The sequence below is a fragment of the Triticum urartu genome, chromosome 2A, assembly GCF_056163025.1.
Source record: "Triticum urartu cultivar PI428250 chromosome 2A, HENAU_Tu73, whole genome shotgun sequence".
NCBI classification, from domain to species: domain Eukaryota; kingdom Viridiplantae; phylum Streptophyta; class Magnoliopsida; order Poales; family Poaceae; genus Triticum; species Triticum urartu.
In genome coordinates, this window is record NC_141874.1 from 657,509,218 (window position 1) to 657,528,679 (window position 19,462).

The 19,462-nt window shown below is 47.8% G+C and overlaps 2 protein-coding genes across 3 annotated transcripts; one reads left to right on the plus strand and one right to left on the minus strand.

The window, feature by feature from the left end:
• Nucleotides 1-1,511: 1,511 nt before the first annotated feature.
• Nucleotides 1,512-5,354, minus strand: LOC125539513 (acyclic sesquiterpene synthase). 2 transcript variants are annotated; one of them, XM_048702984.2, is made up of 11 exons: nt 4,893-5,354; nt 4,566-4,624; nt 4,125-4,399; nt 3,909-4,006; nt 3,542-3,738; nt 3,226-3,329; nt 3,041-3,136; nt 2,743-2,958; nt 2,525-2,666; nt 2,196-2,441; nt 1,512-2,034 (listed from the first exon to the last, which is right to left on the minus strand). In XM_048702984.2, the coding sequence occupies exons 1-11, from the start codon at nt 5,032-5,034 to the stop codon at nt 1,684-1,686; spliced, it is 1,926 nt and encodes a 641-aa protein (XP_048558941.2). In that variant the 5' UTR covers nt 5,035-5,354; the 3' UTR covers nt 1,512-1,683. The 2 variants fall into 2 exon arrangements, with proteins under 2 accessions (XP_048558941.2, XP_087400905.1); XM_087544779.1 differs by lacking the exon at nt 4,566-4,624 and having other exon boundaries at nt 4,893-5,032.
• A 3,192-nt stretch (nt 5,355-8,546) lies between these two features.
• Nucleotides 8,547-9,528, plus strand: LOC147986485 (uncharacterized). The gene is made up of 2 exons (XM_087542029.1): nt 8,547-8,838; nt 8,876-9,528. Exons 1-2 carry the CDS (start codon nt 8,547-8,549, stop codon nt 9,526-9,528), a joined length of 945 nt encoding a protein of 314 aa, XP_087398155.1.
• The last annotated feature ends 9,934 nt before the right edge of the window (nt 9,529-19,462 follow it).

A 19,462-nucleotide genomic window follows, 5' to 3' on the forward strand; every position in this document is an offset into this window, starting at 1 on the left:
GGCTCAACAGGGCCCAACGAAGAAGATTCTTTACTTAAGGGATAAGTAGAATAGAATACGGGTTGTAGTACGACCCGGACTCTGTTGTAACCTCAAGGCCTCAACCTGTATATAAAGGGGAGCCCCTGAGGTGGAAAAGGTTGGGTTAAAATCATTGAGAGCTAGGTTAGCGAATTCGCATCCTTGTAATTGAGATCTCAAGCAATATCTATCAAGCGGGAAGTAGGTATTTACCTCCACCATGAGGGGTCGGACCTGGGTAAACTGTGTCCCTCGTTTCCCGGTCAACCCCTCTCAAGCAACCTCCTAGTTGCGATGGCTTACAGACTTAGTCCTTTCACGAGAACATCTGCCGTGACAAAACCACAACACTTGGGCTTACATACACCTGCCACGGCTCCTTCCTCGCGAACTCCCACACCATGCTTGTGTTTGGCCTGAGTGCAAGGGGTTTGGATGAGCGTTCATCACGGCGCAACACGTCATGGCAACATGAGGAGGGCATGTTCAACAAACTACTATGTCTAATTATAAGGATAAATGGACTTACAAATGGAAAGGCAGTCTTTATTCTTCCAGCAAGATGAATACCAGTTTGAGAACCAACCACTGGTTGAATAGCTAGGTGGGCAGCGGTACCCTCATCCCACTAGAGATCAAACCTCATGTTTTATGCTTTGGTGTCTCGTTAATGTGAATTAGTCTTTTAGTGGAAGACAACGTTCCATCGATAGCGAGGCGTCTGTGGTAACTTCCTCAACCTTCAAGTTCCACAACTTCGACGGACTCTTCAACAAGCGTTGTGTGCGCACACGCACACATAATAATCAGGGTTTCTAAAAGAAGATATATAAGAGTTTGATGGGACCATACAAAGCACACATCATTGTTTAGTGGCTCTAGAAATGTGCTGGCAGACTGAGGCATAAGATCTTTGTTTTTGGCATTTGTTGCATGATAGAGTTAACACAAGGAAAATCATTTAAAGAGAAAATCCATGCATCTTGACTGTTACAACTATGTGCTCTGCAATGATAACATTGAAGAAACAACCCCACATCTTTTCTAGGATTGTGATACGGCTCAAAGCTTCTGGAATTCCATTTCGCCAACAAACTGAAAGTAATTTCTATCTATGGAAGAGTCCTTCTGGCTTTTCACAACCCGCGTAAAGAAATTGCTCTTGATGTCATTATTTTGGGACGTTGGAATATTTGGATCTGAAGAAATGGCAAGCTTCTTAAGAGGGAAGCTCCAACACGCATCACTTTTGAAGAAAGAGTTAATACGTTTGCAAACATAGAGTGAAAAGAAAGAATGCAGATCGCCTTCTCAGATGGACTGACATTTATCTATGACGATTTAGTCACAATTACAGCTCTACGCTATAAATCTTGATGATAATGTTGGGAAAACATGAATTGGGCATATCTCTGGTTGAGATACTTATTGCATTACGTTTCCTCATTAGTGAAAATACCGTAGAACATCTGGGCTAAAAAAGGGGTAGGTAAAAATAGAAAATATCTACATGAGATAAAAATAAATACTTAAAATGTTTAACACACTTATTAGGTATGATGCCCTTGCATTTGTGAGGGGCACTCTGTTAGTTTTTCTAAAAAGAGATGTACCAAAGCAAACCTACAATGATATGTACAAATGAGGAAAATTAATACTCAATCATTTTTTTCTCTCATGCAGACAGGACAAGTCGAGACCAGGGTGTAGATTCAGGGGGAGCTGGAGTGGCTCATGGATCACCGCATCCACCGCACCAACCTTCTCATCTGGCGAGCTGAACGCGTCTCCTTGGTAGTAAAAAAAGTAGCATGTCTTGCACATTTTCCAAAACAACTCCTTGCATAGTCTAGGCATGACACTGTCTTCTTTGAGGACCAACCTCAACAAGTCTCTTCTACATGTGTCTATGGGCTCCTGCAACTCTTTCCTGGCCTCTGGTATGGTCAGCGAGCCACCACTCTGATGAACGAGCAGAGATACGCTATTTATTTTACCATCGATGTACTCCCTCTACAGCAACATAGTCAACAACAACAAAAAATCATTAGCTATCTCCTCCTGCTATTTTCCCTTGGAGTGTGATAATATTACCATGGAAATTCCAGACGTGTTTATCTCTCGACAAGATAATAAACACCATTGAATTAAAATCCAAAACTTTGGCGAGATACCTCGTAAGTTTGGACATCGTTCAGGAGACGCCCACAAGTGCTCATTAGTCTGAATAGCTCGTTATACTCAGTATCTCTGACGGTATACTCCGTAATCTTTGGCCCAATAAAGTAGAGTGCTGGGAGCACAATGGGGCCTAATGCAAACGTAACAACCGCGTTCTCCATGTACTCCTCTGGTGTTGGAATATATCCGCTCTCTCTCCATTCCACCTCGGTCATCATATTTCTCATCAAATCTTGCCACTGCAATCCAGTAATCACATTAGTATTTGTTAGAGAAAATTAATTGTACCATTTACACAAAAATAAGTATGAATGGGACTAACTATGTCTACAAAGTGTTTGGTGACATTGCGGCCCTGCACCGCAGAAGCCTTTGCTCCAAGCTGGTTCACCGAGTTGTAGATTGCAGAAAAAACAATCTCTACATGTTTGGAGTAGTACTGAATTTCCTCCTGCTTATCCCACCTGCACAACAAAAAGATAAGTAGAAGAAACCAAATATTGCTTTAGAAAGATAAACAAGCGATGTGTATATTGTTACATCTCAACTAATGTGGTGAGATTCTCCAATTCATTTTTTGATCCCCCGACGTCGAAGAAGTCGTCAACGACCGTCGTAAGCGCACCGTTCTTGGCCCATAGAATCCGAGCATCGGATAACTCTCCAGGCAACATGGTGCCGGCGGCAGAGAGGTAGAAATAGGCTAACTTTTGTCGTGCAAAAGGTAACTGGTTTAACCTGCTATCTTTCACCCAACTACCATGAAAGGAAACAAAAAAGTCATCTCAATAAGACGATTGTTGGTGGTGTATAGTCGAATATAGTTGATAAGATGTACCTCTCGAGATGTTGAAGCTCTTGTTGGCACACAATTTGACTTGTATTGAAATCCATGACACCCAAAGCTAGCAGGTCTTGATTTCTCTGCCGAGGCCTGCTTAAGATATTTAATAACATTGGTGTCTTGTGAAGTTATGCATTACACAAACCTTGTTTTGTGAAAAAAGGAGAATAAAACCATACAAGCATAGCATCTGATGCTCCATAAAGTCAAATTTCTCGATGTTCATCTTATGCTCTAGGCGGTCCAACGTAGTGTAGAAGGGGCTATCAAGAGCATGTTCTACCTATAACAACACAAAAGCATATGTATATCACCGAGCATACAAGTAGAGTTAGTCTCCAACAAAGTCCGGAATTAATTTCATCGACAAAGCATAGATAGAGCTACAAGGTGACGGTTCGCACTGAAGATTTATCACAAGTTCACAACCGAACACATCCTAAGGCTATCTACGAAACGTTGTGGGTACAAGTATGTTCCCAGTTGAGTATTTACCTCTCTTAGGAGTGGTGTTGTTCTTTGTGCCTTACTAGATCTCAGTTGTTCCTTCAGTAGGCGACCTGACCAGGATCCTATACTGTCCAGAATCAACTCGTCTTTCGAGGTACTGACTTGGGAAACCTTGTATAGTTCTAACAAAGATCTCGTATCATTCAGATGAACGGAGGCTTCAGTAAGATGTGATAAGCTATCTGCAACATGCGCATGTTTTCAGGTGAGTAGTTAGTAGTGTGTGAGGAAATATACACGTCCCATATTAAGAATATATAAATGCTAAGCTTCCCAAAAAAATGAATCAAATGCTAAGCAAGCTTACAGAATGACATATTTTGGCGAGACTAGCTAAAAGGAAATAGTATACCAGATGAGACGTCGTATCCGTTCATCCTTAGGATACGAAATGCCATGGCACATGTCTCCGTGTCCAGCATGATCTCCTCATCTCTCTGCAACCAACGACTGCAAACTTGCTCTTGTCAGACACCCTCTCACCGACACGAGACTCTACAATCAGTAAACAAAGAACCGATCGACTAATCATCTTTACTCAACTTGTAGCGAGTAGTACTTCATATACCTGTAAGTGAAGTCCAGGACACTCTTGATCTCACCAGCAAAATGCCTGGATATTCCGATCTTTTCAAGGACGTCCAGCATGGATAGTTGGTGATGTATATTTGTCGAAGACGTTGGGAAACATTGGATCTGAGGGGAGGCAGGCAAAGGCAAGCGCGCCGCCGTAGCTACCCCTGCCGTGTCATGGGAAGATGGCGCCGGTTCGGGTTCCTGGAGCTGCTGCTTCGTTATAGTCTCGCTAACCTTCTTCTGATACATGCCATTTATTACTCCTAACTGAAAAGTACACATACAAGAACAAGAGCTCGTCACATGCAAATTTTGGTAGATGGTTGTGTGCAGCGTATGATGCAGGGGCGGGGTTATCCCCGTTTGGAAGAAAAAAAAGCAAATTTAGTAGGAGTAGTAATCAGGAATTAATAGGTCGCTTAGTATATACTACCAGCCGGTTTTGCAAACTTGCAGCATTTTCTCCGACTTCCAGCTGCCTTTTCTGGGCCACTGTTGTAAAGAACTCCATTAGCTAATTAGCACAGCGTTACGACTGATAATCTACTTTCTCGAACGCAAAAATTAAAGAAGAAGAAGAAGAAGAAGCTGTTTGCATGTATAAAACAATTTGCTTTATTTATAAAGTTGGGCGAAAGCCTTTTTCGGTATAAAACAAACATATCAAAGAAGAAGAAGCTGTTTGCATGTATAAAACAAACATATCAAAGAAACGAGACGACCGAGATGGATCATGCATGGGCATGGCATGGCAGGCTACCTGTGGCGACGGTAGGCCGGAGAGATCTGCTCGGCCGCATGGGCAGCACCCCGCATGGTAGGCCGGAGGACCAGGGGCAGCGACCACTTGGCGGCGAGAGAGGAGAACCCGGCAGATTAATTACGCCCCTTGTCGCAGTCATTCGATCGACCGATGTGCAGAAGCAGAAGATTCAGCTAAAGAACTGGGAGTGAGTGACTACCTGAGTGAGTCAGAGTTCAGTATATACATAGGTCGCTGGACATTCCTATCTGGGCTGCAGATATCGTATCGAAAATCCAATTCGGCTCCCAGGAGTCACACACGAGTATGTATCTGTTATCACTTCTGTTTCACGAGTTACACGAATCCTGTTCCTGTCGCTGGCTCAAAAGGTTCAGAGCAAGAGCAAGTAGACATGCCTCGTGCGAGACGGAATTCACGCGTGCGGACAAACCCACTTGCAAAATGCTACTGTGCTCGCCTCCTATCTATGGTGTTGAAGCTACATAATGGCCCGGCCACCGGAGGCTGCATCAATCTGTGTACGGACAGTTCTTCCAATAATCCAATAGACAAACATGTGGTGCTGAAGCTACACCATCCGAAACAAACACTTCGACGTGACGCTACGCTAATTTCCAAACTCTCATGGAGAGACCGGTTACATCGCCACGAGAGGAGATGTCGATCGTTGCCCGACCCATGAATTGAGTTGTTCGTCTAATCAGTCGCCAGAGTGGCTGTTAGGTCAGAGAAACGACAAACGCATGTTTACAACATGGCTAACGATGGGATTGGAAAATTATTGATAGAGCTTGTGAGGTTGATCTTGCTGGTGAGGCTGTTCTGAATTTTTTACTACACTTGTCAGATCAAGATTTATATAAGATCGGCTTCATAATACGCGAGCCAATTATTTCTTGGTATTTATGACGGGAAATACATCTGATGCTTAAGGAGAAGATTGCTATGGGGATTTCTGCTCTCACTGCTAATTATATTTTTGCTTCCTCTTCAAATGCTTTTGTTTTAGACGCTGATAACTGTCATACGTGTGGTATATTCAACATGCGTCCACACACCGTGTGTGGTGTGAGTAGGAGGTAGCCCACACGGGCTGTGTGTGACAGACATTAGAATTGCCCACACGTGTGGGCGCGGCTACTACATGCCACACGTCCAACAAGTACTACTCATTTCCACTTGCGTGTGTGGCACGAAGAAAAATGCCCACACGTCCTGGCGCAGCTACGTTAGGTACCCCGCGGGATGACAATTTAGTTGACATCCTGGTTGGCAGATGTAGTTATCCGGGATGGCAAGTGTAGTTGTAAAAACATGGCAACTCTATCTGTTTTGGTTAACTATAGTTGCCATGTCTAATTTTTGGTAGTTGCGGCGTGTAATCAAACCGTAGTTGCCGTGTGTGATTAACTACTTGCCACATATAGTCAAACAGTAGTTGCCATGTGTGTTTATCTAGTTGCCACGTGTGGTCCAATCATAGTTGCCATGTATTGTTAATCACAGTTGTCATATGTGTTTATCTGGTTGCCACGTACACGCAACTGTAGTTGCCGTCTAGCAAAGAATCACAGTTGCCATGTGTGTTTATTTAGTTGCCATGTTCGCGTAATTGCAGTTGTCATCCACAACGTAGGAGTGTTGTGTGGGCGAAAAGCAGTTCACTCACACGCGCATGAACTAGGTGGTGGCTGTATAGACAGAAACTAGTTCGCTCACACAGCGCAGCTGGCAAACATCATGGTGCGGGCGTGTGGGCAAACTCTCCAACGACCACACACCAACCCCGTCCTATGTGGCATACTAAATCCACCTTTTCGTGTCAAGATTCGTGCAAAAAGACAGTGAACAACGATCCAGACGTGCGGGCAAGTTGAGAAACGCCCACACATGTGAGCATTAGTGTTTTCGTTTTTTTTTTGTTTTTTGATGAAAAGACAAGATCACTACTTTTCATTATGTTTGGAAGGAATAAAGGTTTACAAATTACAAAAGAAGAACAGGGAGGGGATTAGTCAGCTCAAGAGGGTACATCAATCAGGTTCAAGAGGGTCCCTTAACAAGGTGTAGAACTCTCCCACGGCCAGCATCACTCCAATTCTTGGTGTCAACTTGAATCTTATGGAATAAAGGTCTTGCGCTGCAGGATGTATTAGTGAACACTCGGATTTCGTTCTTTCCAGATTTTCACCATACAAGAGCGATAATGGAATGCCAAGTCTTCGCTTTATCCTTGGTCATCAGCGAACTGGAGCACCGCCACCAGCTGGCCAGGGAGTGTTGATTCGCCCCACATGTGGGTTTTCTGAAGTTTAATGTTGATTCATCCTTTGATTTTGACTTATTTAAGGTTACGGCTAGGGCGGTCTTGAGGGATGATAAAGGAAGAGCCCCTTTCCAGTACATCAACATAATACGAGCCATCCATTTTATCCATCCAACAGACTAGATTAACCCATATTGCACCTCAAAGTTTGTAGTAATTTTTGCTAAAACTGTGTACTATTTTTCTTTGGAGTGGCAAAATAAGAATAACGACATAGCAATTCGGCAGTTTGTAGTGGGAAAAACAAATGGTTCTCGCTACAAATCTAACGTCGGGTTTTAGAGCATGGCAAATCGAACCCTCAAGATAGCAAATTATGTTGTTACGAGAACTACAATGTCCTTTAGCAAGCATGTCAAATCTTTGCCATGTTCAGTTTTTTGCTAGAAATTGCCATACTCGCTAAAGGCCTTGCAACAACATAATTTGTCATAAAAATCATTTGATTTGCCATGCTTAAAAATATGATGTCGTATTTTTAGCATTTTTAAAACATTGAGTCTCATGTATCCGCGTGTACCTATGTGTTTTCTTTTTTGAAACATGGTTTTTTTTCCATTTCATTAACTAAGAAGAAGATTGATGCCTAGTTAATTACATAAAATCAAGCGAAAATGGATACAACAAGGGCCAATCCCATTCGAAACATCAAAACTCATAGGCTCAAGACCACTCTCGCCGACGATAATGACAAACGACACATCAGGCGCCAACCACACAAACACATACCAGTAGGAGGTCCTGCTCCACCAACATGTCGGCCTTTCACCCTTGTTGGATAGAAGGACTCATGACTGCTATGAGAGGAGCATACCTGGGACTATTGATGCCCGGCAAGTGTGTTAGACTAAGCTAGTTGGCTGCATGGCTGCATAGTATAGGTCCTTTGATTTTTATGTTAAAATAATGTGTGTGCATGGTGATGTGACCGGCACATGCACGTAGTTGTGGGAGTCCAGTGCACGTACGCACGATCCTCTCAAGTTCTCTCTTTTTGTACCCTGGCTCCTCTCCTGGTGGGACTTGATCGCTGTGTGATGCAGTCGTGGGATGGCGCGGCCATCACGGATCATGGCAATCCCGCCGGGAGTGAGCGAGCTGGGGGTGGCTTCTGTTGTAACAGAATAATAAGAAGAGAATAGAACACAGAAAAAGTTGTGAAGTTGCACAACGCAAAAAACCTCTCGCTCTCTCTCTCTCTCTCATTCGTGAGCTTTTCTTCCTCTCTCCCTCGCGCTCGATCCGGCAACGACAATTGGTATTAGAGCCTGGTGTTTGATCCTGCTCCCGTGACCGGCGGTGTCTGATCCGCAGCGGCGCATATGTCGGGCGACGAGTCGGACAGGAAGAACAAGGGCGGCGCCAGGTCACCAACGCAGACGCCTGCGTCCAAGGCGCCGGTCGCGTGCCTCACCGGCAGCGGCGAGTACCGCATGGTGGAGCGCATCGTGCGAGAGGAATCGGGTGCGTCGATGATACTCACGCGCACCAATTACCAGGAGTGGGCGCTTGTGATGCAGGTCAAGCTGCAAGTCGCCCGCGTCTGGACCGCGGTGATCGAAGACGGCGCCGACGAGAACGACGACCGGCGCGCGCTGCAGATAATCCTCACTGGCGTCCCCCGGATATGCTGCGCGTGCTGGCCGCGAAGGACACGACGAAGACGGCGTGTGGGAGACCATCAAGACAATGAGGATGGGTAGCGAGCGCGCCCGCAAGGCCAAGGCGCAGGTGCGCCGGCGGGAGTTCGAGGATCTCCGTTTCAAGGACGGGGAGTCTATCGCGGACTTCGGGATGCGGCTCTCCGCCCTCGTTGCCGATCTAGAGCTGTTCGGCGACCCTGTCACCGAGCACAAGGCTGTTCAAAAGTTTCTCCGAGTGGTGCCGCGCAAGTACCGCCCAATGGCCATGGAGATTGAGTCCCTCCTCGATCTGAAAGCCATGTCGATTGAGGAGCTCGTGGGTCGATTCTCTGCCTGTGAGGATCACTATGATCTCGACGACGGCACTCAGAACGCCGGACGCCTCTTGCTCACACATGAGGAGTGGCTGGCCCGTGAGAAGGTGGGCAGCGGCGGTGGTTCGTCCTCGGGCGGTGGCGGCAACATCGGCAAGAACAAGTCACCCGGCAAGGGCAAGCCCCATGGCGCCAGCAAGGGTGCGCCGGGGAGCGTGGGGGCAGGCGGCTCTGGCCGGTCCGGTGGCAAGAAGAAGAAAGGGAAGTGCCACCATTGCGGCATCCCAGGGCACTGGAAGAAGGAGTGTCGAACATGGCTCCGAGAGCAGGAACAGAAGGGCAAGTAGGAGCAAGCTAATCTCGCTGAAGCCCACGCCGAGCACGACCAGGGCCTCTACATGGCCGTGGTCAGCACAGTTGATGCATCCTAGATCGTGGCACCCCAAGAAGTGCACCTCAATGAGGAGAAAGTCATGCCCGTGCCCTCTCCAGACGGTGTGTGGTTCTTTGATACAGGAGCCAGCAGCCATATGACAGGTGACAGAGGTGTCTTCGCATCTCTCGATGAGACGGTGCACAGAACGGTGAGGTTCGGGGACGGCTCGCTTGTGGCCATCCGCGGGCGTGGCACAGTTGTGTTTCGCTGTCAGGGTGGTGACCAGCGCACTCTCGCAGGCTTCTTCTTCATCCCGAGCATCCGCACAAACATTGTCTCGGTGGGGCAGTTGGACGAGGCGGGCTGCATCATCAGCATCCAAGACGGGCTCATGGTAATCAGAGACCCAGCCAGGCGCACCCTGGCAAGCATCAGGCAGTCGGGCAATCGTCTGTACACTGGCGTCCTCACCATGGATGCACCAGCCTGTCTGCTGGCACAAGGAGACGACCGACCTGGCGGTGGCACGCACACATGGGTCACCTTCACTTCCGCGCCCTCCGAGCTCTCTCCACGAAACAGATGGTGCGTGGTATGCCAGTCATCGACCGGGTCGAGCAATACTGCGATGGGTGCACTCTGGGGAAGCAACACCGCTCCCGTTCCCGTAGTCATTCGCGTATCGCGCAGAGCGCGGGCTGGAGCTCGTGCACACGGATCTCTACGGTCCAATCAAGCCGACCACGCCAGGAGGTAACAAGTATTTCCTTCTGATCGTGGATGATTACAGCCGTTACATATGGATAGAGCTCTTGAGGTCCAAAGATGAAGCCTTCCAGCACTTCAAGAAGGTGCAGGCGCAGGCCGAGGCCATCGGCAACTGCAAGCTGCGCGCGTTCCGGTCCGACCACGTCGGCGAGTTCAACTCCGGCGAATTCAAGGCGTATTGCGAGGAGCTGGGCATCAAGCACTATACAACTGCCCTGTCCTCACTGCAGCAAAATGGAGTGGTAGTGCGATGCAATCAAACGGTGGTCGAGATGGCGAGATGCATGTTGAAAAGCATGGAGATGCCGGCGTTCTTCTGGGATGAGGCGGTGCGGACTGCAGTGTACGTACTCAACCGCGCTCCCACCCGCAGTCTGGAGGGGGTCACGCCGTATGAGGCATGGCACGGCCGCAAGCCCGCTGTGCATCACTTGCGCACGTTCGGGTGCACGGTCACTGGTAGAAAAAGGGCCTGTTGTCCCGGTTCGTAAGGGCCTTTTGTCCCGGTTCCTGAACCGGGACTAAAGGGTCGGTACTAATGCCCTATCCCTTTAGTCCCGGTTCAATCCAAAACCGGGACAGATGGGCCTCCACGTGGCCTGTGCGCGGAGCCCAGGTAGGAGACCCTTTGGTCCCGGTTGGTGGCACCAACCGGGACCAATAGGCATCCACGCGTCAGCATTTCTGTGGCTGGGGTTTTTGTTTTTTTTGAAAGGGGGGGGGGGGTTTGGGGGTTTTGGGGGGTTAATTTAGGTGTTTCATATATTGTGTTAGCTAGCTATAATTAATAGAGAGAAGTGTCCTCTCTTATGTCCGTGCTTGGTCGACGCTACGTACTATACATACGTATAGAGAGGACTAGACACGCTAGCTAGCTAGTAAGCAAACGAAGGAAAAAGAAGATCGTCATGAACATATATGCATACAGAGAAAAGTGATATCGACCACCTCTCCTTCTCCGAGAGATTGGTCGAACAACAAGTTCTCGTATATCTATCCGACACTACCGGCTACATATATACAATAATTATCTCTTACAAATATAATCATACGGACTCATGGTCCACATAGTATTCTCCGTCTTCAGTGATCGCGTGGTCAAGAAAGAATGCCGCCAATTCCTCTTGAATTGCTCGCATGCGAGCTGGTGCTAGGAGTTCATCCCGCTTCCGAAACATCTAATTTAAAGAAGGGGGTCAATACATATATATATATATATATGAATGAATGAAACTCAACACAAATGATGGTAATAAAATAAAATTGTGAATGTTGTTATTTACGTACTTCATATTGTTCGTCAGTGTAGCCCCGCTCACAGGTCGTGTGGCGGATGGACTCGCAAACATAGTATCCACGGAAATCATTCCCTTGTTCCTGCCACAACCACTTTACAAGAAATAGAGGTCAATCAAACTGATAAGCAAGAATGCCAAATGGTATTGATGAAACTAGCGCTTGAATCAATAGGAGATGTGCAGAACATGCTACTATAGTACTTACTTTCGGGTGTCTAAATTGCAGCTTCTTCGGGAGTCCTGGAGCTTTTTTGTAGAATTTTTTCCAAACCCTGCCAGACAAAGAAAACAATTACTTGATATATCAGGAAATGAACAAAGTTGCTGATATGGTGGATAATGATCGATTTAACTTACTTCTCAAGCATTTGAGTCATGTCTGCATAGCCCTGGGGATCTTTTCGTCTTGAGTCTAAGACGGTTACTAGTCCCTGCTCAAGCTTAATCTCTAGGAGAATATAGTGGTAACTGCACACGCATGCATAACTCATCAATTACATTACTATAACCTTGACTAATATATAAGGAAAACCGAATACGCACAAGACAGTAACACTCACTTGAAGTTGTAAGGAAAGAGTATTATATCTTTGTTTTCATTTATTACCAACGATCGTAGCAAGTTGGCCTCGGTATCTGCGGTATGAAATTTAACCTGAGTTGCATCTATGAGATATGTGTTAATGAACCCAATATCACCGACTTGTCTTTTCTTCAATTCGGCGATCTTCAATCTGCATAATATATTGAGGATGATTATAAATACATGCAATGAAAGAGCTGAGCTATATAGAGAGACTTAATGACAGAAGTAGTACTACTTACAGACAGTAGCAGGCGACCGTTGTTTTATCGAGGGCCAATTGATTGAAAAACTGAAAGAACAGTTCAATTCCAACGAGGTCATGCTCCTTTTTAACTTTCACATACAAAGTACTCCTCCCCCCAGAGTCTCTGCAGAGTTTCAAGTACCAATCATGCAATCTTCGCATCATCGTTGATAGAGATCTTTCATCTTTGACAAGAGGCTTCCCGTACTCGTATCTTTGTATATGCACCTCCATGAAATCATAATGTACATCGTCGGGTAGGTAATCGCCAAGATTGCTATAACCGGGCACCATCCTCGGATCATTAGCGACGTTGTCGCTAGGAAACTTGAGCGGGGGGCACGATTGCTTCGCTTGTTCGCCGAGCTGGGCAATTTGTTTCTCAGCTCATCGTTCTTTCAACCTTTGATCACTGACAGTACTTCCCGACCGCTCCGCTTCGGCAAATTCCTTTCCAATAATGCGCTCATAGTTTCCTTTCGGTGGAGACTTGGGTGGTTTTGTCAGGGCAGTCAGAGTGCGCTTCGCTTTCACCGGATCTACCTTCTCCTCCGGAGGTGGATGTTCCTTTGCTTTCACCCCTTCAAAGTAGTCCTCACTTCTTCTCGTGCGATCTCGGCATTCTCCTCCGGGGTCCTCTCGTATGGTAACTTCTCTGGAGTCTTCAGAGAAGGACCAAATCTGTATTTCCTCCCGCCTCTGGCTGTACTGCTAGACGCCGGCAGAGTAGACGGAGCGGTTGTCTTCTTTACTTGCTTACGAGGCGGAGGAGAAGGACTACGACGCGCCGGAGCAGCCGGAGCGGCGGCAGGTCTCTTCCGCCCTTGCTGACGAGGCGGAGAAGGAGGAGGCTGGCTGCTCGGGCGCGTCGACGCAGGCGGAGAAGGAGGCGGAGTGCCGCCACGCGCTGGAGAAGGAGCCGGTCGAGTGCCCTGATCGTCACTTGCCAGAGGAGGAGGCGGTGGAGGAGGCGGAGTGCCCTGACTCGCCAGAGGAGTAGGTGGTGGAGGAGGCGAAGTGCCCTGACTTGCCGAAGAAGGAGGAGGAGGCGGAGGCGTCCAGTTCGGAAGGTTGATGAGCTCCTTCCGCCATAGGCATGGAGTCTTCAGAGCAGACCCCAGCCTAGTCTCCCCTTCACCGGTAGGGTGGTCAAGCTGGAGGTCCTCAAATCCCTCCGTTATTTCATCCGCCATCACCCTAGCATATCCTTCTGGAATCGGCCGGCAGTGAAAAGTTGCACCGGGTTCAGTAGGATAAACAGAGCCAACAGCCGTTTGACCTTCAAATTCATCCATTGCGTCATAAGGTGGCAATTTTGAGACTCCGTGATAGCATCCATGGGATAGCTAGCAGGAGCCGTCAAGGCATGCTCCGGCTGAAGCAGCTCGGTGGAAGCCACGCCGCTTCTCCTCTGAGATGGCGGGGTAGCTTCGGGGGAAGCTTCGGCAGTACGTTTGCTGCGCTTTGCTTGTCGTTCCTCTATCGCTTGTACCCTTGCTTGCAGCGCCTGCATTTGGGTCTGCTACAATTTTTTCCTCCTCTCCTGGGATTTGTAACCGCCTGCGTCCGGAAACCCAACCTTCTACGGAATGGAGCCTGGCGTGCCTCGTGTCCGTCCAGGGTGCTCAGGATTCCCGAGGGCCATTGTGAGCTCATCGTTCTCTCTGTCTGAAAAGAACGTCCCTTGCTGCGCTGCTTCGATATATTGCTGAAGCTTCCTGACTGGTATGTCCATTTGATCGTTCGTCCAAATGCACTTCCCTGTTACAGGGTCCAAGGTTCCGCCAGCCCCGAAGAACCAAGTCCGGCAACGGTCTGGCTAGTTAATTGTCTCTGGTTCGACCCCTTTATCAAGCAGATCATTCTCAGTCTTGGCCCACTTAGGCCGGGCTATGAGGTAGCCACCTGACCCCATGTGATGGTGATGCTTCTTCTTCACAGCATTTTGCTTGTTTGTCGTCGACATCTTCTTACTCTTTTCCGATGTCTTGTGGGCCACAAATGCGGGCCAGTGATCTCTGATCTTCTCATATCTGCCCTTGAATTCTGGTGTCTCATTATTTTCGACAAACTTATTTAGATCTTTCTTCCACCTCCTGAATAGTTCTGCCATCCTCTTAAGAGCAAAAGACTTGATTAATTGCTCTTTAACTGGCTTCTCTGGATCATCCTCTGGCGGTAGGGTGAAATTTGACTTTAGCTCAGTCCAAAGATCATTTTTCTGCATATCATTGACATAAGACCCCGGCATCACCAAGCTCAGCGACCGCTCGACGCCCATGGTTTTCGTCGGGTACAAGGAGGGCTCCAAAGCCTATCGTGTCTACAACCTAGCGACAAAGAAAGTGCAGGTGACGAGGGATGCGGTGTTCGAAGAGTCCAGACCGTGGACGTGGCGTATGCCAGGCACGGCAGAGGCGTACACCGTGTCGACTACGTTCACTGTGGTCTACACCACAGACCCGGGTGTCCATGAGGTCGACCGTGGCACGCCTGTCGTCTCCAACACGCCGCGCACGCCAACCTCTCCCTCAATGCCTGTGCCAGGTGGCTCGCTCCCCAGCATGTCTACGCCTGGGTGGAGCGCACTCGGGACGCCATCGCTCGGCTCATCCGCGTATGGGGGGAGCGCGCTCGGGACACCACAGTCCGAGCCAGCGACGCCAGATGGAGGACGAGAAATTCGCTGGGCCACGCTGCTCAGCCATGACAAGAACCGCCATGATGTGGACACCGGCAACATCTGCTACCGGCGTGTCTCCTGCATTCTCGATGAAACAGAAGGAGACGCGATTAGAGAGGCCATGGAACACTGCTTTCTCAGTGCAGAGGAACCTGGTGACATCGATGAGGCACTGCACAGTGCGGCTTGGAAGCAGGCCATGGACACGGAGATGGACGCGATCGCAGAGAACTCCACCTGGCAGCTCACACCTCTCCCTCGAGGACACAAGCCGATCGGCCTCAAATGGGTTTACAAAGTGAAGCGCGACCCCGACGATAACATTGTCAAGCACAAAGCGAGGTTGGTGGCCAAAGGATACGCACAACGCGAGGGCGTGGACTTTGAGGAAGTGTTTGCACCCGTGGCGTGAATGGAGATAGTGCGCCTCTTCCTCGCTCTCGCCGCACACTCTGGTTGGGAGGTACATCATATGGACATTAAGTACGCATTCCTCAATGGCGATCTAGCGGAGGAAGAGTATGTCGCGCAGCCGCCAGGCTACGTCGTAACTGGTCGAGAAGGTGAGGTGCTGAAACTGAGCAAGGTCCTGTACGGGCTTCGTCAGGCACCGAGATCTTGGTATGCCAAGTTGGATGAGAGTCTCTGCGCACTTGGGTTCAGGAGGAGCCCGCTGGAGCCCGCTGTCTATCGTCGCAGAGATGCTCAATCCTTTCTGCTTGTGGGAGTGTATGTAGATGACCTGATAATCACGGGAACCGATTCAGCGCAGATCGCAGAGTTCAAGGATCAGATGCAGAAGCTTTTCAAGATGAGTGACCTCGGCCTTCTAAGTTACTACTTGGGGATCGAGGTAACTCAGTCTAGAGGAGAAATCACTCTGTCAACGAGGCTATGCAGAAAAGATCCTAGAGCAGGCTGGAATGAAAGGCTGCAATCGGTGCCACACCCCCATGGAGTGCAGATTGAAACTGAGGAAGGAAGATGATGCAAAACTCTTTGATCCGTCCCTCTACTGCAGCATAATCGGCAGTCTAAGGTATCTTGTACACTCAAGGCCAGATATTACACATGCTGTTGGAAATGTTAGCAGATTTATGGAGAAACCGACTATCACACATTGGACACATGTCAAACAAATCCTCAGGTATGTGCAAGGGACCTTGAGCTATGGATGCCGTTATGGGCGTGGAGGGACTGGAGATATCCTGGGATATAGTGACAGTGATCATGCAGGAGATGTGGGAGATTGTAAAAGCACATCTGGGGATCTTCTTCCTCGGCAAGAACCCCATTACCTGGACTTCCCAGAAACAGGAAGTGGTGGTGATCAGCTCATGCGAGGCTGAGTATGTGGCTGCCGTTGCAGCAACTTGCCAAGGTCTCTGGCTCAGCAGACTAATTTCAGAGATGAAGGGAATTGATCCAGGGAAGTTTAAACTTCTGATCGACAACAAGTCAGCTATATCTTTGGCCAAGAATCTTGTCTATCATGATCACAACAAGCATATCAACGTGAAGTTTCACTTCATCAGAGATTGCATTGAGCAAGGGCAGGTGGAGGTCGATCATGTTGGGACTGAACAACAACTAGCTGATATTCTGACCAAGGCTCTCGGGCGGGTGTGCTTTGTGGAGATGAGGCAGAAGATGGGCATCTGCGAGATCGTTAAGGGCCAACAAGTTTAAGGGGGAGATTTGTTAGACTAAGTTAGTTAGTTGCATGGCTGCAAGAAATTCACCAAGTGGCACAGTAGTATCAAGCATAGAAGTAGTTTCATCATAAGTATCATGAATAGCAGAAATGGCATCATCAATAACATGCGACATATCAGAATTAATAGCAGAAGCAGGTTTAGGTGTCGCAAGCTTACTCAAAATAGAAGGTGAATCAAGTGCAGAGCTAGACGGCAGTTCCTTACCTCCCCTCGTAGTTGAGGGAAAAATCTTAGTTCTTTGATCTTTGAAGTTCTTCATAATGATAAGCAGATATAAATCAGAATAGAGCTATGCTCCCCGGCAACGGCGCCAGAGAATGTTCTTGATAACCCACAAGTATAGGGGATCACAACAGTTTTCAAGGGTAGAGTATTCAACCCAAATTTATTGATTCGACACAAGGGGAGCCAAAGAATATTCTCAAGTATTAGCAGCTGAGTTGTCAATTCAACCACACCTGGAAACTTAATATCTGCAGCAAAGTGTTTAGTGGCAAAGTAATATGATAGTAGTGGTAACGGTGGCAAAAAGTAACGGTAGCAAAAGTAACATTTTTGGGTTTTGTAGTGATTGTGACAGTAGCAGCGAAAAAGTAAATAAGCGAAGAATAATATAGGAAAAGCTCGTAGGCATTGGATCGATGATGGAGAATTATGCCGGATGTGATCGATCATGTAACAGTCATAACATAGGGTGACACAGAACTAGCTCCAGTTCATCAATGTAATGTAGGCATGTATTCCGAATATAGTCATATGTGCTTATGGAAAAGAACTTGCATGCCATCTTTTGTCCTACCCTCCCGTGGCAGCGGGGTCCTATTGGAAACTAAGGGATATTAAGGCCTCCTTTTAATAGAGTACCAGACCAAAGCATTAACACATAGTAAATACATGAACTCCTCATACTACGGTCATCACCGATAAGTATCCCGATTATTGTCACTTCAGGGTTAACGGATCATAACACATAATAGGTGACTATAGACTTGCAAGATAGGATCAAGAACTCTCATATATTGATGAAAACATAATAGGTTCAGATCTGAAATCATGGCAGTCGGGCCCTAGTGACAAGCATTAAGCATAGAAAAGTCATAACAACATCAATCTCAGAACATAGTGGATACTAGGGATCAAACCCTAACAAAACTAACTCGATTACATGATAAATATCATCCAACCCATCACCGTCTAGCAAGCCTACGATGGAATTACTCAAGCACGGCGGTGAGCATCATGAAATTGGTGATGGAGGAAGGTTGCTGATGACGATGGCGGCAGATTCCCCTCTCCGGAGCCCCGAACGGACTCCAGATCAGCCCTCCCAAGAGAGTTTATGGCTTGGCGGCGGCTCCGTACTGTAAAACGTGATGAATCCTTCTCCCTGATTTTTTTCTTCCTGAAAGTGAATATATGGAGTCAAGGTGGGCGTCGGTGGAGCATCAAGGGGCCCACGAGGCAGGGGGCGTGCCCAGGGGGGTAGCGCGCGCCCCCACCCTCGTGGACAGGGTGTGGGCCCCCTGAAGTGGATCTTTCTTCCAGTATTTTTTATATATTCCAAAAATAATCTCCGTTGATTTTCAGGTCATTCCGAGAACTTTTATTTCTGCATAAAAATAACACCGTGGCAATTCTGCTGAAAACAGTGTCAGTCCGGGTTAGTTCCATTCAAATCATTCAAGTTAGAGTCCATAACAAGGGCAAAAGTGTTTGGAAAAGTAGATACGACGGAGATGTATCACCCCGCATCGCAGCTTGTCTCTATTAGTTCATTACTAGGGTTAACATGGTCTTTTAGCATGTCATTTAATAACCTCCAGTCCATATTTAGTCCCTGGAACCAAGCAGGTAGGGACTAGGGAATTTTTAACCAAACAGGGCCTTAGATTAATAACAGCTAAAGAGTTGCACGGGACAGTGGATGCACCCGCACCATGTGCATTTACCGATGTATGAAGGGGTGATGCACAGTCTGTTGCAACAAAGAACAAAAACCAAGGAGCATATTTGTGTTGGTCCCAGTTTTGTTATCTTTAGACACCTTTCCCTATGTGAGCGCAACAAATCTTATCCCACTCAAACTCTACAGCCTTGTCCCCCAAAACAAAAGATCAGTTCGTTACAGATGTGCGTACTACGTTTGTCATTGTTTCCCCTTTTCGACCAACGTAGGTGCTAGATAGCCAGTCTGTACTAGTACCTTCCCCTCTTCCTTTCCTCTTTGAACCACGTCCTAGATTCATGCTATACAACTTTCCCCACTACTTTCCTGTTTGATCCAACACCTAGATTCGAGTGCAGAAGTGGAAAAAGCCCACATGCAGCTAGAGCAATGCATGTGGAATAAGTAGTTTATACCTTAAGGTTCTTGGGGTGGGGTTCGGCGGGCGACCGGAGGCCATTCGGCCCACACTATGTACGGCGGTGAGGAAGAAGGGGTCGGAGGCCCTCCCGCGCCGCCGCTGGGTGAAAGAGAACAACTGCGCCTGTAGTGGATTCCCTTCCTCGTCGACGGCGACATCGTTAAGCCTCCTCCCCTTCCCGGCGGACAGATCCCGCAGGCTCTTTGACCAGCAGTGAGGGGGGAGAGAGAGGCCAACGAAGT